At 42.8% G+C, this 18,146-nt stretch overlaps 1 protein-coding gene across 2 annotated transcripts in view; it reads left to right on the top strand.

Moving 5' to 3' along the window:
* IL31RA (interleukin 31 receptor A) overlaps positions 1 to 18,146 on the top strand; it is a 62,702-nt gene that overhangs the window by 30,259 nt on the left and 14,297 nt on the right. For both annotated transcript variants that reach the window (XM_032280615.1, XM_032280625.1), the window contains exons 6-8: positions 4,195 to 4,360; positions 10,893 to 10,972; positions 14,192 to 14,408. In XM_032280615.1, coding sequence (XP_032136506.1) covers positions 4,195 to 4,360; positions 10,893 to 10,972; positions 14,192 to 14,408 — 463 coding nt within the window. The remainder of the gene's footprint in view (positions 1 to 4,194; positions 4,361 to 10,892; positions 10,973 to 14,191; positions 14,409 to 18,146) is intronic.

Genomic DNA, 18,146 nt, shown 5'->3' with positions numbered 1-18,146 from the left:
CTTGCCCCACCTGCCCATCCTCCTTTAGAGCTAACTATTGCCCTGATTTTCATGGTAGTCTCTTCTTTGCTTTCATTTGTTTTGCCATTTAAGCCTGCATTACTAAAAATAGTTTAAGAGACTATGCCCTCTTTCCTTGAGCCCCAGGATGAAGGAGCGCCCGATAGAAATAGAAGAAGAGCATATAAATGGAATCCATACATTTTGTATTTTCTAATGTTTGGCTTCTATGTCTAAACATTGTGCTTTTAAGATTTATTCATGCTGTATAATGCTGTAGTTTATACATTTTCATTGCTGTGTAGTATCCTGTTGTATGAACATGATGGAATGGTGGCTTTAATTTGCATTTACTTGACTTTTAGTGAAGTTGCACACTTTAGCATATGTTTGTTGGTCCTTTAGATTCCTTCTTCTGGAAGTGCTGATTTAAGCCTTTTGCATATGTTTTCTATTGGATGGTCTGCCTGATTTTTCAGTTGATTGGTAGGCATTCCTTATATATTCTATTTATGAGTCTTTTATTTATTATGTGTATTGCAAACATCTTTCACTATGTGGCATGACGTTTCACTCTCTTAATGGTGACTTTTGAGGAATGGTCACTTAATTTTAATACCGTTAAATTTTGACAGTCTTCACCTTTATGCTTAACGCCTTTTGTGTCTTAGGAAATGTTTTCTTACCTCAAAGTCAAGAAAATATTCTCCAATTTCCATCAAAGCAACCAGAAATTATATCACCCTTTTGTAATAATCTCATTTTTATTGACTTTTAAAAAATTTTAGATAGGGTCTCACTCTGTTGCCCAGGCTGGAGTGCAATGGTGTGATCGCAGTTCACTGCAGCCTTGAACTCTTGGGCTCAAACGATCCTCCTGCCTCATCCTGTCAAGTAGCTGGGACCACAGGCATTTGCCACCATCCTGGCTGATTTTTTAATTTTTTTGAAGTGCTGCCCAGGTTGGTCTTGAGCTCCTGGTCTTAAGTGATCCTGCTGTCTCAGCCTCCCAAAGTACTGAGATTACAGGTGTGAGCCATCACGAGCAGTTACATTATTGATTTTTAATCAATTAAATTAGCCAATTAAATCAAGATTTTTTTACCTTCTGCTGAAGACTTGCTTGTAAAACATACCTCTACTGTCTCATCATTTGTTGGGTTTTAACCTAAGTTCAGGTGTTTTATTTATTCTTACTGAATTTCTTCATGTCGGTCTTATCTAGCATTCCAACTTATTTAGAATCCTGTTTGGTCACCCAAAACTTATGATTAACTTTTTACTTTTTAGCTTTTCAGTATCTCCAGATTTGATAACCCTTCCTTCTTCACCTAGCCTTCTCCTTAGCTTTCAAATACAATCAGTTATCCTCAGTTGTAAGCCCAGCTAAACCCAACTCAGCTCTTCCCAATCTTCTATCAAAGATTTCCATTGTTAAGAGTCCTAGAAAAGGGACCTCAAAACTGTTTTAAGAATTTGATATATGGACTGGCTGCAGTGGCTCACACCTGTAATCCCAGCACTTTGGAAGGCTGAGGTGGGTGGATCACCTAAGGTCAGGGGTTCAAGACCAGCCTGGCCAACATGGTGAAACCCTGTCTTTACTAAAAACACAAAAATCGCTGGACATGGTGGTGCACATCTGTAGCCCCAGCTACTGGGGAGGCTGAGGTAGGAGAATCACTTGGACCTGGAAAGCAGAGGTTGCAGTGAGCCAAGATAGTGCCACTGCACCCCAGCCTGGGTAAGAAAACAATACTTCATTTGAAAAAAAAAAAAAAGCCCACACGGAATTTGATTTTGGTTGTGTACCAGAACTTCTGACTCATCTCTTAAGACAAACACTTCGGGAGAGTTAGGATTTGGCACAAAGCGTAGACTTAGCAATGAACCTGATGAAGCTGATGAATGTTTTGGTAGGGTTCCATTGCCTGTGCAGAGCTGGGGAAGTTTTAGATCTTAAAAAAAAAAAAAAACACACAGAATTTGATTTAGATTTTGTACTAGAACTTCTGATTCATCTCTTAAGACAAACATTTTGGGTGAGTCAGGATTTGGCACAAAGCATAGATTGTTAGCAATGAACCTGATGAAGGGAATTAATGTTTTGGTAGGGTCCCATTGCCTGTGCAGAGTTGGGGGAGTGTGTTAGATCAGTTGATCGTGGACCCTGTCAAGGCCAGAGGCACGCTGGCTGGACAAAATAACAAAGTAAAGGAGCCTTACAGGCGCCTTATTTAAAAGACTGAGCAGCTGTTTCGTCTCCTCTGAGGCTGGGGCTGGGAGGGACAGGCTTCCGTGACTACGTTAGACAGAACTTTCTGAGCATAAACATGATGAGAAGCACAACACAGGCTGAGCATGTGCTAAGGGTACAACAAAGCAGGAGGAAAAATGGAAAGATTAAAAAGAAGAATATTATGTATTTTTTAATGCATGAAAAGTAAAATAGAGCTTTACTAGACTTTGTTACACTTGCTGTATGGATTAGTATTTTCATTTTGAATCATATAGGGAGGGTACCATGTAGGTGGGCCTTTCCTGGCAGTCTTAATCCTGTTCTAACTGGATCCTTCCTTTTTTTTTGAGACCAAGTGTCATTCTGTTGCCCAGACTGGAGTGCAGTGGTGCCATCTTGGCTCACTGCAACCCCTGTCTCCTGGTTCAACCAATTCCCTGCCTTAGCTTCCCCAGTAGCTGCGATTACAGGTGCCTACCACCATGCCTGGCTAATTTTTATGTTTTTAGTAGAGACAGGGTTTCGCCATCTTGGCCAGGCTGGTCTCAAACTCCTGACCTCATGATCCACCTGCCTTGGCCACCCAAACTGCTAGGATTAGAGGCGTCGGCCACTGCACCCAGCTGGATCCTTAACTAACAAGAGCTTGTCCCAAGTTATGCTCTCCACAACCCTAGTGCGCCACCACAGCATCTCCAGGGCCTGTTTGAAGAGGATGCTTAGGGAACATGGGATTCAGCCCCCAAACTGCCATTGCTTCTTCTTGTTCCACACCCATCTCACCAGGCTGGGAGTTCCAAAGACCATCTGCAGCTGGATGGAGTTGCAAAGTCTATCTGCAGCTGTCAGCTCTCTGCCACAGACACATATCCTCCTTCTACCCAATTTCCTTAAAGCACAGGAGCTGTAATTAGGTACTAATTTTCACAGCTGTGACATAGATGTAAGTAGGATTTGCTTCTCTTGCAGGATCCCGTAGGACTATGCTGTATGCATACTAGTCAAATAGACATGCCTATTAGTGCAGTTTATTTTTATTAATCAGCTCAAAATAAGCTTTATCAACCTTTAGGGTTTAGGTTTTATAAACCTTAGGTTTATAATACTTAACATTGAGCCAAATATTTATATTGAACTAAAGGCTTATATTGCAGCAACAATGGCTGTGCTCAGAAAAGGAATAGCTAAATGTTTAGTTTCTCTTAGAGAGCTGAGTCCCAGAAATTATATAAAGCAACACCTTCATTTTTACCTTTGAGAAGCTGACATCAAGAGAAAAGAACTGATTTATTTACCTCTTCCCTCCCCAAGAGAGTATCACAATTGATTTATACATCCAGGCTGTTGAGACTTTCAGCAGCTTGACTGGTCATCCAAAGACCAGTGCTTTGACGTGAAAGATTTGGGTAAAAAGAAAAAGCCTCGGAGTGAAGAACTCTGTGTTCTGATCCTATTCTGCAGATATTCTAACTTTCATTTAAACAATCATTTAACTTTACTGGCTCTCATGCATGACATGAGGATTGCATTTGATGCAGCTAAGGTCTCTGTTCCTGCTGTTCCATGAGGCAGGATCTCTTGGTGTTGGAGTCACCTCCTAGGCCCAGGTTGCCCTGGGTCACGGGGCTTTCATCTTCTAGAACAGCAAGCAGCAGAGCTCTGCTCACTCAGGCCAGGCCAGATGCAGGAACCTCTGCCCCACAAGCTTAGATACAGGAAATGGGAAGGGAGGTGGTGGTTCATGGGGATGTTCATATCTATATAGCTGCCAGTTGTTCACCGGCATGTGGAAGTCTGTCAATGAAAATGATGTATTTTAAAATTTGATTTAGAGTACTGCTAGTTCCAAAATCAATTTCACTGGGCTAAAGTCACTATGGTGGGTAGTGAAGAGGAAAATGGGAGGATAACATGTGTGGTCTCCATTTCAGTTTAGGACTGTCTCTGTCTTGTAGATGGAAGTCAACTTCACTAAGAACCGGAGGGATACAGACCAAACCCACAACCTCACGGGGCTGCAGGCTTTTACAGAATATGTCATAGCTCTGCGATGTGCAGTCGACGGGTCGAAGTTCTGGAGTGACTGGAGCCAAGAAAAAATGGGAATGACTGAGGAAGAAGGCAAGCTGCTCCCTGAGATTCCTTTACTGTCTGCTCTGGCATAGGGCTGCTTTGAGCAGCATTGCGGGGGTTTGTCAAGTGTCCTGGTTGGGAACCACGGAATCCCATGACCCCAGGGGCCTACACAGCTGAGAATGAGCCTGCACAACTTTGTACCTCAAAAGCAAAGGATCACATTTTAATACTCATGGGGTTCTTATACTATACATGAAAGGGTATCATATCATTTGTTTTCTTTTGTTTTGTTTTGAGATGAAGTCTCGCTCTGTTGCCCAGGATGGAATGCAGTGGTGCAATCTTGGCTCACTGCCACCTCCGCGTCCCAGGTTCAAGCGATTTTTGTACCTCAGCTTTCCAAGTAGCTGGGATTACAGGGGCTCTCCACCACACCCAGCTAATTTTTATTTTTTTATTTTTAGTAGAGACAGAGTTTCACCATGTTGGCCAGGCTAGTCTTGAACTCCTGACCTCAGGTGATCCTTCCATCTTGTCATCCCAAAGTGCTGGTATGCTGGTATGACAGGCATGAGCCACTGTGCCCGCCAGTATCATATCATTTGAAGGTATCCTATGATAAATTAAAGGTATATATTGTGAACCCTGGAGCTACTACTCAAAAAATAAATAAAGATGTAACTAATGCAATTTTTAAAAAATCACATCTTTAATGACAGCGAGGAAAGGAAAGAGGCGTGGACTGCAGGTTCATCGAATGCTTACTAAGTGTCAGGACAGTCATTGAGACCAACGCTTCTGTTCAGTGGGCTTGGCTTAAATCTCAAGCCAAGTATCTTTGGTCAAGATACCTAATCTCTAAGTCCACTCAGCAGTTTCCTTACATTTATTCCCCTTTTCTACACTGAAATATAATATGTAAGTTGAGTTTATAGTACGATCTATTTTTTTAGCATTATTTTAAAGATTAAATGAAATAATGCGTTTAACCCATAGTAGATATTCACTAAATGCCAGATTTCCTATTCTTATCATTTATCCTCCTATTGCTATTTTTAATCCTCCTAAAAGCATGATAAAATATGTAGAGTCACTCCCATTTTGGAAATGAGGAAGTTGAGTTTCAGAAACGTTAATAAATGGTTCAGGACCACTCAGCATGTGTTACTGTTCTCAAGAGCCCTTTCCAGAGTCTGGCCCCCAGTAGATGATCAATAAATGTGTGATAAATGTATTAGTTTTCTATTGCTGCTATAAGAATACAAATTTAGTGACTTAATGCAACACAAATGTAGTCTTTCATAGCTCCAGAAGTTAGATGTCCAAAATTAATTTCACTGGGCTAAAGTCAAGATGTCAGCAGGGCTGTTTCCTTCTGAGACTCTCGGTGGAGAAACTATTTCGTGCCTTTTCCAGCTCCTAGTGGCTGCCTGCATTCTTTGGCTTGTGGTCCTTCCTCCATCTACAAAACTTCTCACCCATCATCACATCACCTTTCCCCACTCTTGTATGTCAAACCTCTCTGCCTCCCTTTTTTTTTTTTTTGAGACGGAGTCTTGCTCTGTCACCAGGCTGGAATGCAGTGGCGTGATCTTGGCTCACTGCAACCTCCAACTCCCTGTTTCAAATGATTCTCCTGCCTCAGCCTCTGGAGTTGCTGGTATTATAGGCATGCACCACCATGCTCAGCTAATTTTTGCATTTTTAGTAGAGACGGGGTTTCACCATGTTGGCCAGGCTGGTCCCATCTCCCGACCTCATGATTCACCCATGTAGGCCTCCCAAAGTGCTGGGATTACAGGCGTGAGCCCATAATGTGCCTCCCTCTTTTAAGGACCTTTGTGATCACAGTTAGGACCCACCTGGCTAATCCAAGATAATGTCCTCCTCTTAAGATCCTTAATCCCATCTGCAAAGTCCCTTTATCATATAAGGAAAAAACATTTACAGGTTCCAGGGATTTGGATGAGATATTTTGAGGGCGATTTTTGAGCTTAACACAGCAAATGAATGACTAATTAGATGATTACTTGGTGATGGCCACACATCTTCTTCTAAATTATGGACAAGAAATTTAAAAATGCCCACCCTTCTAACCTTCCTCTGAGGCTTTAACCTTATTTATTCATGAGAGATGTGAGTTTTAGAACATAAATTTCCCCATGGCCATGATTTCAGGCCTCATGATTTCAGGTGGTTTAGGGATATCCATATTGTAATAGAAAATGAGATTTCAGTCTCATACCCATATCTGAGACTGGTCTCAGATAACATCTGGGGTCAACTTCTGTGCTTCCTCATCCACATGATAATGATTTGTTTCTTTGGATTCTGGTTGAGTTTCCTATGAGACTAGTATTAATAGATGTTTGGTACATTCACCCCTGTGGTCAGATGTCTGGAACCAATTTGATGCCTTCTGAATTTTGTATTCCCCGCTGGAGATGTTCATGTAGTATCATTCAGCAAATAGTTCTCTTCCTTTGTTTCACTTTGCAGCAGGCAAGCTGATGAGTAAGTGCTACCTTGGGGGCCGTTGTGTTTTGCCTAGCTCTTCCCCTGCCATGCCTGTCACTCTTCTCTCTAGTGACCTCCTGGTGCCATCATGGCTCAGAGCCTCAAGCTCATCACAGACCAGTCAGTCCCTTGTGTTAGTTTTCTCACTTGTTTTGCTGCCAGAAACAAGATTTCCTATTTCATCTGACGTATTAGTTCAGCAAGCTTGATTAAGATTAATTAGCAAATACCAGATGCTGGTGTTATATATATTTTTGCTAATAAAACCAAATCAACACTTATCTATCAAAGTCACCACTAGAGAACTTTTGCTTTTGTCCTTCATTTTTTCAGAATCCCCAGAAGAAACTGATTAAAATGCACCCCCAGCTCCCGGCAAATCCTCATTTCTTGTTTTCCCATTGATAAAGTACATGCTTTCCTATTTCAATGAAATGCCAGTTGTTTAATACATACCGTCTTAAACCTTCCTAATTGTTTAAAAACGTGCCTGGCGCAGTGGCTCATACCTGTAATCCCAGCACTTTGGGAGGCCGAGGTGGGCAGATCACAAGTTTAGGAGTTCGAGACAAGCCTGACCAACATGGTGAAATGCCATCTCTACTAAAAATACAAAAAATTAGTTGGACGTGGTGGTGTGCACCTGTAATCTTAGGAGGCTGAGAGAGGAGAATCACTTGAACCCAGCAGACAGGGGTTACAGTGAGCCGAGATTGTGCCACTGCACTCCAGCCTGGGTGATACAGCAAAACTCTGTCTCAAAAACAAAAGAAAAAGAAAAAAAAAAAAGAAAACGTGTATTCCAAGTTGAATATGAAGCACAATTTTCTTTTGGATTTCAATTTATTGATTATTAGAGTTTTTACCTAGATTTAGGCATTTAAATATCTACTCACTACATGATACAGATATAATTTGATTCAAATCCTGCCTGTATTTCTTAAAAGCTTGTGATATTGGATACCTGCTTAATTTCTCTATACTTTAGAAATAATAGTAACGTTATTGTTGTATCTAATTATAGGGCTATGGGATTAAATGAGAAAATTTCAATAAACTGACACTGGCTAAGAGTTAGCTTTTATTATTGTTGGTCTTTAGCAGGGGTACCTGTATATGTCTACCTGGTAGTGGTTATGGGATACCCATATTGTAATAAAAATAGTCTAGTATCAGTTGTTGCTGTATCAGTCCAGACAATTGATGCCTTTGAATACGTAGATATTTTGGTTGATTTGGAAAATTTTAATTTTGTTTTTTTTTTTTTCACAGAGTCCTTACTTTTCCCCCTTTGATTAAACCTCAAATCCATTATCAATTTATGGTTCATGGAAAGCCGGATAGAATAACTATAGAAGACTAACATGCTAGTCAGGCAGTGGTTTCACTAACAGCTGTGTCTGTGGGAAGTCTGTACTGAGAAGACTGTTTCTCTTTGGACCATATTTGCAGGGAACAGTGGCCTCAATGAAAGAAGAAACTATCATTTAAACTCATTTATTATTACCATCTATGAAAACAAAATGACTGCCTATGGAATAATTTTTTTTTTGAGACAGGGTCTCACTCTGTCACCCAGACTGAAACGTAGTGGTGAGATCTCAGCTCACTGCAGCCTCCACCTCCCAGGCTCAAGGGACTCTCCCACCTCAGCCTCCCCGGTAGCTGGGACTACAGGCGTGTGCCACCACGCCCAACTAGCCTATGGGATAAATCCAGGAAGAATTTTACTCATATTTCTAGTCAAGTGCTTGGAATGATTGTTTAATAATCAGCTTAGTTTTGCCTGTAACTATCCTTGAGATGAATATTTAGGACTGGGTAGTAATGAACACCTTGTCTTTTGATTTTTTTCTTCTTACTCTCAATATTACTGTCCCTGAGTTTGACTCTCCACATGATTGGAACAGAGAGATTCTGCATGTTAGAGATAGAGTGGATGTTCCTCTAATCCTGTGGGTTTCCTTGGAAGGCCTAATGATCTTGTAGCCCTGTCGAAGGCTGTCTTCCGGGAGGAGCTTTGCTACTGCTTATATCTCACTGGCTTGTAGACAGGCTGAAACCCGCCTGTTGCTTCCTGTCTGAGAAACTTGAGTACTAGCTGTCCTGTCTTCTGATTCAATAAAAGCCTTTGAGAAATCAGAAAACTCCTGGCAGAGCTTTTGAGACAATACCTCAGTGGGATTCAGATGAAGTAATATGTAAAGTCAACACAGTTGAATCTCCTTATAGGCAATTCTAATGGAATTGCATTTAATACATTTCATTGGGAGACCCTGGGCCTAACAGCTAGACTGTGTTAACTACACTGGCTTCTGCAAGAGTAGTTGTAGGAATGTGACTCTCCTTTGAAGGCAAAACAAGTTATTGACTCAATTGTACTTGGCATATTTTCCTCATTATAAGATTGTCTTTAACTGGAGTTCAGTAATTTTACTTTTTTAAAAAAAAATTTTTTTTGAGACATGTCTTGCTCTGTCGCCCAGGCTGGAGTGCAGTGGCAAGATCTTGGCTCACCGCAACCTCTGCCTCCCGGGTTCTCCTGCCTCAGCCTCCCATGTAACTGGGATTATAGGTGTACCACCACACCTGGCTAATTTTTTATATGTTTGGTAGAGACAGAGTTTCACTGTTTTCCAGGCTGGTCTTGAACTCCTGACCTCAAGTGATCCACCTGCCTTGGCCTCCCAAAGTGCTAGGATTACAGGCATGAGCCACTGTGCCCAGCCAGCAATTTTACTTTAAGATACCCAATCACCTATTGTTTAAAGGATCCCTGAAAATGATCTCTTACTTCTAAAATAGTTTAGATCTTGGTCTGAGTGGTGGACTCATTCTTTGTGAACCTAATTACATTATCTCTAGCCACGTGACTTCCTCAAGAAAAAATTCAGAGTCCAACAACTGCAGCTTTGATTAGAGACATTTACTCTCTTCCCCAAATCGCGGGCCACTGGCCTTCTTGACATTTGTTCAGAACTCTCTGCTTTCCTCCCATGGCTAAGGTGGGTAGGTCATTCTTTAATCAGTAGCTCAGCATTTTGACATCCCAGGTGCATGTCAGGGCATTCAACTATAAATTGCCAGTGAGCCATCCCTTGACAAAACTTGCTTGAGATGTGATATTTGAGAAATATGGTCCAGAAATCAAATGAAATGTAAATTCCTTGTTTTCTGTAAGTTATATCTCTGTATGGTTAGATCATCAGAAGCCTGTACACTTGGACTGTTGTCCTAGACTATGTTGTTTACTGGAAAAAGGCATGTGTCAGGATTTACGCCCTGGCTATTTATAGAAAACAGCCACGAAAAATGCACATATATGACATTTCTGTGCTTTTGTTCTACTGGGATTGCAGATATTGGCTTTTATGTTACTCTGTGTCCTTTTTGAAAAGATCCACGTGATAAATTCCATTTATGGTTTCAGTGTTTATAGCCAGAAAATAATTGTCCTTCATATGAATTTCTAGGTTTCCTGTTTATTGGACCACGAGAAATGGGCACCTCAATGTGATTCTTTTTTATTTGGGAAAACCAGCATTAAATTTAGAGCTCAGGGAGGGACCTAGTAAAGATTATCTTCTTGTTCCTTTGTTATTTAATTTTTTCTTATATTTTATAACATTGTAAGTATGCAGTTCCATTTTTTGGAAGTAGACATGTTATATATACATATATTTCCTTGTCAGTTATCTGTGTCATTCCCAGCTTTAATATATATGTTAGGTCTAGAGGACATGAGATGGTCACATTTTGATCTAGATTTGGGTGACAAATTATATTACAATGAGGCCTATATACTTTTTCTTTATTTTACATTAAGCATTAGACTCAAGAGGAGTTTTATGTTTTATCTTTGGTTGATTGCAGTTCCTTGACCATAAAATGAAGACATCACTGATCATTGCAAGGCTGCCATCCCTCCACTCCTCACCTTATTCCTACTGGCTCCCTCAAGCAAATCCTTCTCAACTTCCCAGCTAACATTCCCTGTCTCCTTTGCAACTCCCTTCTCTCTGTCTCTCTGGGTTGAGTACCTCATTCTCGTTCCTTACAGCTCCATGTGGCCTGGAACTGTGGAGAGTCCTGAAACCAGCTGAGGCGGATGGAAGAAGGCCAGTGCAGTTGCTATGGAAGGTGACCTCCCTCTGGGTTCTTTTTCTCTCTCTTTCTTCCTCTTCCTTCCCTTCCTTTCCTTCCTTCCCTTCCCGCTTCCCTCCTCTCCCCTCCTCTCCCTCTCTGTCTTCCTCTTCCTCCTCCCCCTACCCTCCTGCCTCTCTTTCTTTCTTTTTGACAGGGTTTTCTTCCTCCTCCCGGCTCCTCTTCTCTGCCTTCTCCTGTTCCTCACTCCCAGGCCTCTGCCCTAGAAAGGACCATGTTGTCCCTCTTCTGCTTTTGTGCCCCACTACAACACACATGTGCCATCTATGTTGCCAATGACCCAAGGACACACCAGCAAGCTGAGCCTGGTCAGAGCTTTTCTTAGACAGTTGGGTGGGGAGGGGGGTTCCAGAGACTTAACGCTGAAAGGTCCAGAGACTTTCAACACTGTACTCCACGTTAGAGTACAGTAGTGAAATCATAGCTCACTGCAGCCTTTAACTCCTGGGCTCAAGTGATCCTCCCACCTCAGCTTCCCAAGTAGCTGGGTCTACAGAAGTGTGCGACTACACAAAGCTAATTAAAAAAAAAAAAAATTTTTTTTTTTTTTTGGTAGAGACTGGGTCCTGCTATGTTGCCCAGGCTGGTCTCAAACTCCTGGGCTTAAGAGATCCACCTTAGCCTCCCAAAGCATTAGGATTATAAGCATGAGCCACCATGCCTGGCCTGTTTATCCTGTTTAAAAGCCCATGGTCTCTTACTCTTCCAAAAACTGTGATTCTTGAAATTTTACCTCCAGAATTTCCTTCCCTAGAGGGCTTTATGTTGCCTCAAATCTCATACTGGTTGGCCAGCTCAAAAAAGGCCTATAGGTCATCTTGCAGATGGCCCCATCATGCTTTACAGACCCTGACCCCCTCTTCTTTGGCCTGAAATATTAACATCTGGGGCAGGTAGAAAGTGCAAGTCCAGGAGGCACTATGACCTTCTGGAGGAAACATCACGGACCAGCCTCTGCTAGAAGGCAGCATAAGTCCCTGGAACCCCTCCCCACCCAACTGCCTAAGAAGCGCTCTGACCAGGCTCAGCTTGCTGGTGTGCCCTCACATCACTGGCAACATAGATGGCACATGTGTGTTGGGGCACAAAAACAGAAGAGGGACCACGTGGTCCTTTCTAGGGCAGAGGCCTGGGAGTGAGGAACAGGAGAATGCAGAGAAGAGGAGGAGGGAAGAGGATCTGAGAGAAGGAATCGGGAGAAGGAGTAGAAAATGGGGGGATTAGAGAACAAACGGGAAAGGAAAAGGGCAGATGGAGAAAGAGCAGAAAGACGGGAAAGAAGAAAGGGAGGAGAGGAGTGAGATGCCAGAACTCCTTCATGTGCCTCTAGAATTCTCAGGAAAATCTCATCGTGTTAGCTCACATTTGCTGAAGTCCAGGCAAGTTCAAAATCCTGTTGAAAATGAGCAAGTGTCCTGCTTTGCCAAATGACATTCCAGTTGCCTCAGGGCTGGAGGCTCCTGCACCATCGCCCACGCCTTCCGCAGCTGCAGGGCTATGGGACTCCCTGGGTAGTGGAGGATCCCCTGCATGGGAAAACAGCCAAAGATCATCTTAGAGAATCAATCCCAGACGCTGTGCTGTCTTTCTCAGCCATCAAGTATGAAAACAAATGACTGCCAACACAGTTTTGGGGGAGGAAAGCCAACAACCGTACACGGCCACCTGTGGTCTTAGCTACATAGCAGTGGCAAAGGGCCAAGTAGGGCAGCTTGTGAAGTAGAGAAGATGGATCTCAGTGCCTGCCTCCTCCCCTCGCCTCGTGGGGCTGGTCTTTCCCCACCCCCTGCCCCCTCAAGAAGGGAGAGCTTTCTTAAGAATTTGAGGTGGTTAAAAACGAATGTACTAAAATGCTCTGAAATTAAATAATGGTGATAGTTGCATGACTGAACATACTATTAATCAAAGCCGTTGAACTCATATTAAAACTGAATTTTATGAAATGTGAGTTGTATCTCAATAAAGCTATTATTTAAAAAAGAAAACGGGGCCAGGTGCAGTGGCTCATACCTGTAATACCAGCACTTTGGGAGGCCAAGGCAGGCAGTCACTTGAGGTCAGGAGTTCGAGACCAGCTTTGGCAACATCGTGAAATCCTCTCTGTACTAAAAATACAAAAATTAGCTGGGCGTGGTGGTGTGCACCTGTAGTCCCAGCTACTTGGGAGGCTGAGGCAAGAGAATTGCTGGAACCCAGGAGGCAGAGATTGCAGTGAGCTGAGATCGTGCCATTGCATTCCAGCCTGGGCAACAAAATGAGACCCTGTCTCAAAATGAATAAATAAATAAATTAAATTAAAATAAAAAGGAAATGGGCCGTCTTGAGAGATAAAAGGCTCCTGGTCATTAGGAGGATTCTAGCTAACCTTTTATGCCAAGGTGAGTGTAAAGGAAATTCCTGAACGGGGAAGGCAGTGGGATGAGGTGCCTGCTAAAGTCCCATCTGGACTTAGTTCAAGCATTCTGCTCTATCGGTGTGCATAATCACTAACAGGAAACAAATGGGAAACCCTATAAATTTTGGGAAATATTCAGCATGCTCCCTCCTAGGCAAACATCTGGTTAGTGGGCCCAAGTTCAAGGCTGAAAATAAGAGTTTGGCTTAAAGTTCCCAGGGTTCCCTTAAACTTCTCATCTCGCCAAGAGTTTGGGACTGGTAGTGCAGCCCTGAATGTTTTAGTCCTAGCTAAGATGCCTGGTTGGGGTGCCTGGTCCAGGGAAGCTGGCTCCCTTCTCAGAGGGAGAGGCATGGAAATAAAAGACTAGGGCATAGAGTATTCTCCAAGCCTTGGATACTCCAGGTAGGAGATGACCCAGGGCCAGAACCAGACTTCGGATGGGCTCAGAGGGAATGTGTCAGCTTTCTAGCCCTTACTCCTCTACATGAGTGGGATGGAGTGAAAGATACAAGCGGGCGGAAGTAAAGAAGCGTGACTTGTTTACATTGGCTTGGGCATTCTCCTAGTTTAGCCTCATGGATTTGGACTAAATTTATTAAATCCCTTTTCTGGCACTTGAAGAGTTATTATCACAGCCCAGGATGTATTATTTACCCCTGGAGGGTGATTAACTGATCGTAGTTTAGTATCTAACAGTTAACCTTATTCCATACCCCTCACACCCACCGCTTCTCACTGTCTCAATGCCTTTCTTTTTCTTTGTAATTGGCAATGAATTTTGTTTTCTTTGGGTTCAGAAGCCAAGAGGAGCCCCAGTCCTAGAGAAAACACTTGGCTACAACATATGGTACTTTCCGGAAAACAACACTAACCTCACAGAAACAATAAACACCACTAACCAGCCGCTGGAACTGCATCTGGGAGGCGAGAGCTATTGGGTGTCTATGATTTCTTATAATTCCCTTGGAAAATCTCCAGTGGCCACCCTGAGGATTCCAGCTATTCAGGAAAAGTGTAAGTAGAGCATCAGCTTCTTCCTTAGGTGCCTGTTCCCATCCACTGGCCAGGGAGCAGTCCCTGTGCTCTCAAGGATGACTCTTTCTCTTGAGTCAAAATGAAAATGGAGTGGGGATTTTTTAGGTTGTGGAGAAGCAATGAAAATTTGCTAGTAATTAATGAACCCCTTGAAGTCAGGTTCCTTTGGAACAAAGCCTGTGTTAAAAATCAGAGACTTTATAAATTACAGAATACAAAGCCATACACCCAGAAGTTCTGCATGCAGCTTTGATTTGTTCTGGTCTGAGTAAATGTAAGCAGGGTCGAGTCCTATAAAACTGTCCTATTTGTCACATTTGTCCTCCATGACCGAAGCGGCTCTTGAACTCTTCTCCCTACAAATGGGTATTCACTACATCCTCATCCTTGGTTTAATGCTTGCTTTCCTGTTTTCTTCCTTTTCCCCTTCCATTGTTACTAAGGAAAAATTCTAGTGTTTATACTTGCTAATCAATAGTGCATTACACTTTCGGTCAAGTAGTTTTTAACATATTACTGCTCCCAGTCAAACTCATATTTTATATCCTGTTTTGAAATTAAAAATTTCTCATTCAAAGAGTTGCAGACAATAGATTTTCTCTTTTCTGCCTTATTTTTCTCTTTCAAACTTAGTACTATTCCTCATTCTATAAATTATCTTATTTGTTTTACTACCTTTTTCTTCCTCAATAGGACGTAAGTGCCATGAGGACAGGGATTTTTGTCTATTTTTCCTGCCTATTTTTTTAAACCTAATTTCCAACACTTAAAATAGCATAGGGCCGTTGGCATAGAGCAGGTGTGCATAATTATTTGTGGAAACACATCATAGTTAGGAATGTTCTCTCCAATTCCCCACCTGTCTCTATTTGCCTACACCTAGACTGGTTCAGACATTTACACAACCAGTTCCGGAATTCTCTGCCTGTGCCCCCTTCTGTCTATTCTCCTAAACCCTCATTTTATAATTCCTAGATATTCCTACATTTGTGTTTTAAGCTACATTTGATATTTTAGTTAGCATTTAATAGTACTCCCTTAGTCCTCATTCCCTGACATCCTAGTTCCCGCCTGTCCAGCACCCTCACTGAGGTTCCTGACAAATGCACATGTGATTGGAGCACACGTTTTTCGTTAATAGAGGTGCTGTTGAATAGTAACCTCAGTTTCCCATGGTGACCCCAGGGTGGGAGGAGGTAAAGAATAGGGTATAAAAGCATAGGCTTTGGAGTCCAGCAGCTCTGGGTTCAAATCTTTGCACTTCCACAAGATACCATTAACCTTGGGCAGGTCACCTAACCTCTCTGAAACTTAGCTACTCGTAAAATTTAGCTATTATATAATAATACCTACTTCACAGAGCTGTGGTGAAGATTAAATGAGACTGTGTATGTAAAATGCTTTGTCTGGTGCTAATTATTACTACTGTCATTCTTTTTTTTTTTTTTTTGAGATCCAGTTTTGCTCTTGTTGACCAGGCTGGTGTGCAATGGTGCTTTCACAGTTTACCACAACCTCCACCTCCTGGGTTCAAGCAATTCTCCTGCCTCAGCCTCCCCAGTAGCTTGGATTACAGGTGCACGCCACCATGCCCAGCTAATTTTGTATTTTTAGTAGAAACAGGGTTTCTCCATGTTGGTCAGGCTGGCCTCGAACTCCCGACCTCAGGTGATCCACCTGCCTCAGCCTCCCAAAGTGCTGGGATTACAGGTGTGAGCTACTGTGCCCAGCCAATTGTCATTCTTAATAACATTTCTGATTGATCAAATTTCTGTTAGACACAGATTACCAACTTTAAAAATATTATAAAATACAATTTAACTAAAGTTATGCCAGATTCACTTAGTATTTTTATGGCTTTGTGTCAGATATATCTGTGTGATCATCAGTTATAATGGTCTTAGAGCAGGTATTGATACACTGAAGCTTGCAGTTAACTCTGGATGGACACTGGTTATTGTAAGTGAAGTTTCACAATAACACAGCCACACCTACTTGCTCACATATTGTTTATGGCTCCTTTTGTGCCATAGTGGCTAAGTTGAATAGTTGTGACAGAGACAATCTAGCCTACAAAACCTAAAACCTAAAATATTTGCTATCTGGCTCTTTACAGAGAAACTTTACAGACACTGGTCCCAGACATATAAGAAAGTAATTTCCTGGATGTGCATGGTGGCTCACACCTGTAATCCCAGCACTTTGGAAGGCCAAGGCGGGTGGATTGCTGAGTTCAAGAGTTCGAGACCAGTCAGGGCAACATGGTGAAACCTTGTCTCTGCAAAAAAAAAAAATAATAATATAAAAATTAGCCAGGCATGGTGGCATGTGCCTGTGGTCCCAGCTACTTAAGAGGCTGAGGTGGGAGAATCGCTTGAGCCAGGGAGGTTGAGGTTGCAGTGAGCCAAGATTGTACCACTGCACTCCAGCCTGGGCAAGAAAGCAAGACCCTGTCCCAAAATCAAACAAACAAAAGAAAATAATATTGTATAGAAATTTGCTTAATAAAGTGGAGGCAACTGGAGAATGAGAATACTACTAACTAGATAATAATAAGATAATTTCTGTAAGTATAACTATCATTAAGTAAGTATAGTTATCATACATTGTCCATTAGTATGTGTCAGGAATTGTGCTAAGAGAACATAGGCTTTCCCATTTCAGCCTTGGCATAACTCATGATGTAGATGCTGTGAGATTTTATAGATGGCAAAGGGATTCAGCCAAGCTTAGTAATGTCCCTGAGGTCTCTGGAGTGGGATGATTCCAGCTCGGATTTGCAGGATTCCCAACTCGTACCATATCCCACAACCTATTCATAAAGTGCCTTGAATTCCGGTCACAGATGCTGCGTGACACTGAGCTGGTTATTGACCTTTGGGGGGCTCCCACATTTCCCTTTTGGAATAAGGGCTTAGAAGCAGGTTCCTTCTGCTCAGCATGCCCTGGGTTTTGTGAGACCTGAGCCAGCAGGCAGCAGCGGCGTGGTCTGAGGCAGGCATGGTCCTGGCTGCTGTGTCATGAGGCCAGAGGAGGAAGATGGGCCCGAGTTGGGGCAGAACTCAGGATGGGCTGGGACAGTTGGCAAAGGGGAAGCAGCACCAGCACATGAGCGCCCCAGGTGAATGTCTTCATACAGATCACAAGAAATCAGTGGCTTTCACGGTCAAAACCCCTTCCCGCTTCTCCAAGGAAGGATCTCTGTCTCCTACCACACCTGGCAATGTTTGGAGTCATTGCTCAGAAAGCTCTTGTTGAATGATGGAAGGACCTGGCGATTTGTTTATATTGAGCAGAGTGATGACTTGGAAACACCCCTTCTGGCACCCCTTGGCATGGTCAGGCTTTCCCCTTTCAAGGTTGACGCATGGCTTCCTGTAGCCAGTGCCACGCCCCTTGGTCTCCTTAGTCTCTGCAGTGCACCTGGCGCTTTAGACTTGGCTCCCCTGCTCCTCAGAGCTCCAGTGTTGGTGCGAAGGAGTGGGGTTAGACACCAGCACTGGCTTCTTCAAGCCAGGATTTGTGGGCAAGTCTTTTTTTTAAAAAGCACCTTCAGGGAGATGAGAAAAGGAAGCTGTGGAAACTGGCCAGGAAGGGGCAGAGGCCGAGGCCAAGGTGCGCTTTCAGGGCTGCCGAAAGAAAGCACTGCAGACTGGGGGGCTTCAAACATTATTGTCTCATGGTCCTGGAGTCCAGAAGTCCCAAATCGAGGTGCTG

Source organism: Sapajus apella, unplaced genomic scaffold, assembly GCF_009761245.1.
Source record: "Sapajus apella isolate SASKATOON/1434 unplaced genomic scaffold, GSC_monkey_1.0 scaffold1, whole genome shotgun sequence".
Classification (NCBI taxonomy): domain Eukaryota; kingdom Metazoa; phylum Chordata; class Mammalia; order Primates; family Cebidae; genus Sapajus; species Sapajus apella.
The sequence above is the reverse complement of the archived record's forward strand: the minus strand, read 5'-3'. Positions and strand labels throughout refer to the sequence as shown.